Raw genomic sequence first — 7999 nt, forward strand, 5'->3', positions numbered from 1 at the left:
AAAAAAAAAAAAAAAAAAAAAAAAAAAAGCTCAACATGTTGGATGAACTTGCTACTAAAACAAAACCAAAATTATTTACTTGACATTTCTAGAAGTGGGTTAAAAGTCTAAAAACATTCTACCTATCTACTCATAACACATATAAGTGCCCATTTTTGTTATTCATTAAGGTAAAATTTTAATCAGTCTAGGGTCATACTCTCCTTCCCTGGCCAATAATATCAGTATCACCTTGGGAAGTGAGTTAAAAATGCAGAATCTCAGAACCCAGATTCCACTTCAGACCTACTAAGAATCTTCATTTTAACAAACTCCCAGGGTAATTCAAAGGCACCTTACATTCTAAGAAGCAATATTCTAATGTAATTTATGTAGGAATTACAAAAGAAATTGGTCCTAAATCCACACAAGGTAAGTTCAGGATACCATACTGCCATTTATTAATAAAAGATGAAAGTGAGGCTCACTTCCTGTAATCCTAGCTACTCAAGAGACTGAGTTTCAGAGCATTCAGCCTCAGCTGCAATGTCCATGAAATGCTTATCTCCAATTAACCAGCAAAATGCCAGGCTGGAAGTATGTGTGTCAACTCATAGAAAATCAGCTGTGAGCAAGCAAGCCAAGCAAATGTGAGGCTTTGAGTTCAAATCTCAGTACCAAATAAAAGAAAGATGTAATTGACAAAAAAATGGTTTTCTAAAAAAGTGTTAGAATGTATATATGTGCCCTGTATATATGTATATATGTGTGTTAGAATGTATATATGTGTATTTATGTATATATGAATTTATGTATACATGAATGCATACATGTATCCTAAACTTTTCGGGAGATAACATAAATCAACACAGAAAACAATTTTTTTCTCCCAGAACACAAGAGAAAAATATTCTTTTTTTTATTGTGAAAATACTGTACAGAGAGGAAGAGAAAAATATTCTTACATTCATCCTAACCCACTACATCCCAAGCATTCTATGCACAAGACAGTCTAGCTAGTGGTTTAAGGAAACCAGAATTATAATGACTTGCAAAATGTGTAAAACACACCTATAATCCTAGCTACTTAGGAGGCTGAGAGCTGAGGATCGCAGTTCAAAGCCAGCCTGGGCAGGAAAGTCTGAGAGACTCTTATCTCCAATAAACCACCAGAAAAACGGAAGTGGCACTATGCTCAAGTGGTAGAGTGCTTGCCTTGAGTTGAATTGCTGAAGGACAGCGTCCAGGCCCAGAGTTCAAGCCTCCCGACCAACAAAACAAACAAAAAAACCCAAACCATACTTTCAAGTACTACTCTCAGAGGATGTTTCTGTAGGGTCAGATAATGCATCCACAAACTAGCACTTTAAGCACAACTGGCAATCCTGACACTATTTATGAACCGACATACTACTATGCTTCCCAGACACATGTGAAATGTACTATTTAAGAATGTTTTATTTGCATTAGAACAATATTTCTGGCTGGGCCCTCGTGGTTCATGCCTGTAATCCTAACTACGCAAGAGGCTGAGAACTGAGGATCACAATTCAAAGCCAGCCTGGGCTGGCTCCAGAAATCATCAGAAAACAGAAGTGGAGTTGTGGCTCAAAGTGGGAGAGCACTAGCCTTGGGCAAAATGTTCAACCCCACAACCACTAACAACAAAAAGGATATTCCTATTTTTGTAATGACCTTCAGTTAGAATTCATTCTTATTGTTACAGTTAACTAGCTAGCTAACTTAGACAAATGAGTAAATATAAGAATTCTACTTAAGTTTTTAGTTCTGACCATTTGGTCATTTGGCCATTTAGTAGAACATTTAGTCTTAGTGAGGATAAAAGAATATCTTGTTTGAACCATATTTCACACATTTTATTCCCTCCTTGGCCCAATCCAAATTCTTTCCAAATATTTTTCTTCTCTGTTAAGATATTTCGGCAAAAAATTCATATTTCATAAAAAATATTTCCATAAAAATTTATCATGTTAAAAAATTTATCATGTTAAATTACTTGATCTATTATATAAATATACTAAGTCAAATACAGAAATTATAACTCATCTTAAGTAATTTTTTTATGTAGGAGGAGCAAAGGAAAAAAGAAGCAGAACATGTAAAAGGTACTTTTCCTTAATAACTTAATATATCTTTGAGCAATCAAGTGGCTATCCTATTATTATTTAATTGCCATTCAGATTCAATAGGAATTTTAATTTATTAGTGTGTGGATAAACTTCAAAGTTTTAAACCAAAATTTGCAATATTATGTCTCAAAACATGAACTTTCATTTTTGTTTCCTATTTTATTTTGTTTCCTATTGAAACAAGGTTGTTTTACAGAATGCCATGCAATATTGCAGGAGGGTCAAAATGAGCAACCGGTAGGACAAAAACAACAACAACAAAACATCTTGACTTTTTATGCAACACTTTAGATAGTGTGTGTTACATCTTATTACCTCCAAACATAATTTTAGGAATGCTGAATATAAGCTGGGACTAGTGACTCACACCTGTAATCTTAGCTACTCAGGAGGCTGAGATCTGAAGATCATGGTTCAAAGCCAGCCCAGGCAGGAAAGTTCCTGTGACTCCAATTAATCTCCAATTAATCACAGAAAAAGCCAGAAGTACAACTGTGAATCAAATGCCAGAGCACTAGCTTTAAGTAAAAGAAGCTTACACACAGCACCAAGCCCTGAGTTCAGGACCAGTAAAATATAAATATAATATATATAAGATATATATACACAATATAAAAATATTAAGGCATGTGAAAAATGTATAAAAGTTGATTGTATAGTATGTATTTTAGAGAATTATATGATAGTTTCTAAAAGTAATATTTGTAATTTTCTAATTTACAGCTTAAATAATGTAATAGGAAAAGCATGAAAACAGAGTAAACATATTTCCTCTTTTTTTGTTTGTTTGTTTTTGTTTTTTGGGGGGGGAGGAGTCTGGTCGTGGGGCCTGAACTCTGGGCCTGGGCACTGTCCCTCAGCTCTTCAGCTCAAGGCTAGTGCTCTACCACTTGAGCCATAGCGCCACTTCCGGCTTTTTTTTTTTTTTTTTGCTTATGTGGTGCTAAGGAATCAAACCCAAGGCCTCATGCATGCAAGGCAAGCACTCTACCACTGAGCCACCTTCCCAGCCCCTACTCTGTTTTTTTTTTTTTTAATCGGTTTAAATTAGTTATATGAGGGAGAAAGGAATCTTTTCTTTTTTTCTTTTTTTTGTGCTGGTCCTAGGGGTTGAACTCAGGGCATAGACACTGTCCTTCAGTTTTTGTGCCCAAGGCTAGTGCTCTACTGCTTGAGCTACATCTCCACTTCCAACTTTTTACTGGACTTTCCTGCCCAGGCTAGCTTCAAATCATGGTCCTCAGAGCTCAGCTTCCTGAATAGCTATGATTACAGGTGTCAGCTGCCACCAGTGCCTGGCAGGTAATTTCAATATTTCATTTCCACGCATTTACAACATTCCAATGAATTTCATCACCTCTGTCACTATCTTCCCCTTCTTCCTCTTCCTCTTCCTTTTTTTGTTTTTGTTATTGTTTTTTGTCAGTCATAAGACTCAGGCCTGGGCACTGTCCCTGAGCTTTTACTCAAGGGCAGCACTCTATCACTATGAGCCACAGCACCACTTCTGGTTTTCTGATCACTAATTGGAGTCTCTTGGCCTTTTTTGTCTGGACTGGCTTTGAACCACAATCCTCAGACCTCAGCCTCCCAAGTAGCTAGGATTATAGGCATGAGCCACCAGTGCCTAGCCCTTCCCTCTTCTTGAAATGCATTTTGTACCCAATTTGTGATGGGTCATTTCTTTAAGTCTCATTTTCTTCTTTTGTAGAGTGGTACTAATAACTACCTAAAAATTATTGAGAAAATAAGTGAGATATGATAATAGGGAAAAATGCTTCACAAATTGTAAGGGTGCTTGGAAATGTATATTACAATTATTGCTACAGAGCTACCCATCAGCTCTTCTCACTGTGGACTAAACACTTTGTAATCTGCTTACTCAAGAAAGCATGTTTTGTGTTTTCTTTTTAACAAGGCGATATTAAGCTATATTTATATATCCCTTTTAATGAATGTCTCAGAACTGGAGTTTCTAGTCTACCTCCAATCTTTTCCTACAAAAAAAAGGGACTTTTATTTAGAATAGATTTTTCTACTATGGAGCATCACTAGTTCCCTGTTAATATTGTGCAGATGATGACAGCAAGTCATTATCTTGCCCATTATATCCCTAAAAGTATATGAATTTTAAAAAGACATAATGTTGTGTAATTAGATTTGGCTCACCAATATGTAATTTCTTACAGCAATTGAAAATCACCCTAAAGATGAACTCCACCAAACAACAAAAAACATCTGCAACCACCCAGAGACTAGCTCAGCAACCATCTGCAGCAGCGTTGCAGTAAGCTTATCAACTTTACCATCGAATTCGAATTCTTATTGTAGCCAAAGCCTAGAAGCAGCTGATGACTGGTTTTCTGATGATTCTCTAGCAAAAAGGAATTCTCCAAAGTCTTTACTCACAGAACCTCTTGTGGAAAAAGTCTTTTCATACTTGTCAACCATTTCATTAGAAGAATATACTGGAAATGTAGGGGACACAATACTTTATGATAATCGAAATGATGGCCACATTAAGGAAATATTTGCAGGAAGAAACACAGAGGTCAATATATAAAACTTAACCTAATGTGGAATGATACATTTTCTCTTTTGAAATCTTGTATACACTGAAATTAGGTAATTAAAACTGAATTACCAACTTTTAAGTCTCCTAACATGTTATTATTGCTTATCTTGTTCTTGACCATGGAGTGGTTCTACTACCCTTGCTGGTTCTTATTTCTGTGAGAAGAAATACAGTAGTACCATAGCATTAAGTTGTAACTCCCTTGTGTTTCATCAAATAAAAAATCAGAAATGCTGGGCATCAGTGGCTCACGTCTGTAATCCTAGCTTTTCAGGAGGCTGAGATCTGAGAATCCCCATTCAAAGCCAGCCTGGGCAGAAAAGTCCATGAGACTCTTATCTCCAATAAACCACCAGAAAACCAGAAGTGGTGCTGTGGCTCAAGCAGTAGAGTGCTTGCCTTGAGCTAAAGAGTGCAGGGACAGTGCCCAAGCCCAGAGTTCAAGCCCCATGACCGACAAAAAAAACAAAAACAAAAAGAAGAAGAAGAGAAGGAGGAGAAGGAGGAGGAAATACTGTCAAAAATCATCAGCCTGAGTCAGGTGCCAGTAGCTCATGCTTGTAATTCTAGCTACTGAGGAGGCTAAGATCTGAGGATCATGGTTCAAAGCCAACCCAGGCAGGAAAATCTGTGAGACTCTTATCTCCAATTAACCACCAGAAAACCGGAAGTGGTGCTGTGTCATAAGTGGTAGAGCACTGGGCCTTGAGCTGAAGAGCTCAGGGACAGCACCCAGGCCCAGAGTTCAAGCCCTATGACCAACAACAATAACCAAAAAATCATCAGCCTGGACTGGGAATGTGGCTTAGTGGTAGAATGCTTGCCTACCATGCATGAAGCCCTGGGTTCCATTCCTCAGTACCACATAAGCAGAAAAAGCCGGAAGTAGCACTGTGGCTCAAGTAGTATATTGCCAGCCTTGAGCAAAAGAAGCTCAGGGACAGTGCCAAGGCCCTCAGTCCAAGCCCCAGGACTGGCAAAAAAGGGAAAAAAAAGAAAGAAATATAGCATGACCCTACTTATATATGGCACTGTTACTTTAAATGTGAAAACTTTTTGTGTGTGTGCCAGTACCAGGGCTTAATCTCAGGAACTGGATGCTGTTCCTAAGCTTTTGTGCTCAAGGCTAGCACTCTACCACTTGAGGCATAGATCTATTTTCAGAGTTTTGGGAGGTGGTTAGTTGGAGATAAGTGTCTCGTGAACTCTCCTGCCTGGGCTGGCTTTGAAACTGCGATCCTCAAATCTGAGCCTCCTGAGGAACTAGGATTACAGGTGTGAGCCACAAGCAACACCTGGCTAAAGTATGGAAATTTTTCACAATTACATAGAAACAGAAAGTGGAACAGTAATCACTGGTGGCAGGTTTAGGGAATGAAAGTTGTATTCAAAGGGTACAAAGTTGCATTGTCTGGGATGAATGAAAGAAATGAACTAATGTAGAAAATGAATACTGGGGGCTGGGAAGGTGGCTCAGTGGTAGAGCGCTTGCCTTGCAAGCCTGAGGCCCTGGGTTCGATTCCTCAGCACCATATAAGCAAAAAGAAAAAAGCCGGAAGTGGTGCTGTGGCTCAAGTGGTAGAGCGCTCACCTTGAGCTGAAGAGCTGAGGGACAGTGCGCAGGCCCAGAGTTCAGGCTCCACAACCGGACCCCCCCCCCAAAAAAAAGAATACTGGTTAATAATATTGTATACTATGATTTTCCAAGAGAGTAATATTTAGATACTCATATATACATGCACTGTTAAACATCTGAAATAATAGGTATATTAATTTACTTGGCTATAGCAATCCCTTTACTGTATATATGTACATCAGGATAATCAACTAGGCTTAAGGTATAGGTTAGTACTGCAACATTTACCTAGCAAGTGCAAGGTCTTGGGCTCAATAAACCTGCACCAAAGGAGATAGAGGAGGAGGAGGAGAAAGATGAAGAGGATATAAGTACATTAAAATATCATGGTATACACCTTATCACCTTATACATGTACAATGAAAAAAGCAAAATAATGCTGCTTTTATTTTGTATTTGTTTTTGTTTTATCCAGTCGTGGGGCTTGAACTCGGCCTGGGTGCTGTCCCTCAGCTCTTCAGCTCAAGGCAAGCACTCTACCACTAGAGCCACAGTGCTGCTTCCAGCTTTTTCTGTTTATGTGGTGCTGAGGAATCGAACCCAGAGCCTTGTGCATGCAAGGCAAGCACTCTACTCTACCGCTGAGCTACCTTCCCACAAAATAATGCTTCTATCTTACATAATGAAATATCTTTCCTAAAACAACAACAAAAGCACCAATTTCCTCCAAAAAGGACACAAAGTTCCTTTATCTATCTTCTAGTAAGCCACAGATCTCTTCTGATACTGTAACCTAAGGATGATATTAATGGTTAACCACTATTAACACATGTAGATTTTAGAGGCATGAGATAGAAGTAAAAGTCAGCTGTATGTGTGTATATATGTATATATATACTATATATATAAATAATTTATTATAACATAGCCCTTGTTTCTACATTTTTGCATGACTGGCTCTTAGTTATTTCAGTTTCACCTAAAATATCAGCTTCTTTGCTGACCTTCATGTGAAGTAGAATACCAGAAGGAAAATACAAGCCATGTGGTATAAAGTTGGAAGCCTGATGCAGGGGTTCACACCTGTAATTCTAGCTGTTCAGGAGGCTTAGATCTGAGGATCAAGGTTCAAAGCCAGCCCAGGCAGAAAAGTCCCCATGAGACTCTTTTTTTTTTTGGGGGGGGGTCCGGTCATGGGGCCTGAACTCTGGGCCTGGGCGCTGTCCCTCAGCTCTTCAGCTCAAGGCTAGTGCTCTACCACTTGAGCCACAGTGTCACTTCTGGCGTTTTTCTTTTTGCTTATGTGGTGCTGAGGAATTGAACCCAGGGCCTCAGGCATGCAAGGCAAGTGCTCTACCACTGAGCCACCTTCCCAGCCCCCCCATGAGATTCTTATCTTCAATTAACCACTCAAAAACCAGAAGTGGAGCTGTGGCTCAAAGTGGTAGAGTGCTAGCTTTGAGAAAAACAGCTCAGGGTCAGCATCTAGGCCCTGAGTTCCAGCTTCACAACTGACAAAAGAAAAAGTTAGGTTGGAAGTAGAAGTATCAACATATATACTGAGAAGTATTTTATATAGATGAGCTTATATACTTATTTACACTGATGTCTCTTACACTGGATTTGTTTATACCAATATCTCATCCCAGTGACCAGCACAACTGGACAGCTAATGGCCAGATCTTGATCTACAAACTATTCCCTACTCAAAGGAAATAA

The 7999-nt window shown here is 38.8% G+C and overlaps 1 protein-coding gene across 1 annotated transcript in view; it reads left to right on the forward strand.

Annotated features, from left to right (window-relative positions):
- Window positions 1-4732, forward strand: part of LOC105989918 (chromosome unknown open reading frame, human C1orf185) — a 22598-nt gene extending 17866 nt beyond the window's left edge. The window contains exons 4-5 of the mRNA XM_013022188.1: window positions 2075-2105; window positions 4319-4732. Coding sequence (XP_012877642.1) covers window positions 2075-2105; window positions 4319-4692 — 405 coding nt within the window. The 3' untranslated portion in view covers window positions 4693-4732. The remainder of the gene's footprint in view (window positions 1-2074; window positions 2106-4318) is intronic.
- Window positions 4733-7999: the final 3267 nt, after the last annotated feature.

The sequence above is a fragment of the Dipodomys ordii genome, unplaced genomic scaffold (assembly GCF_000151885.1).
Source record: "Dipodomys ordii isolate 6190 unplaced genomic scaffold, Dord_2.0 Scaffold61, whole genome shotgun sequence".
Classification (NCBI taxonomy): domain Eukaryota; kingdom Metazoa; phylum Chordata; class Mammalia; order Rodentia; family Heteromyidae; genus Dipodomys; species Dipodomys ordii.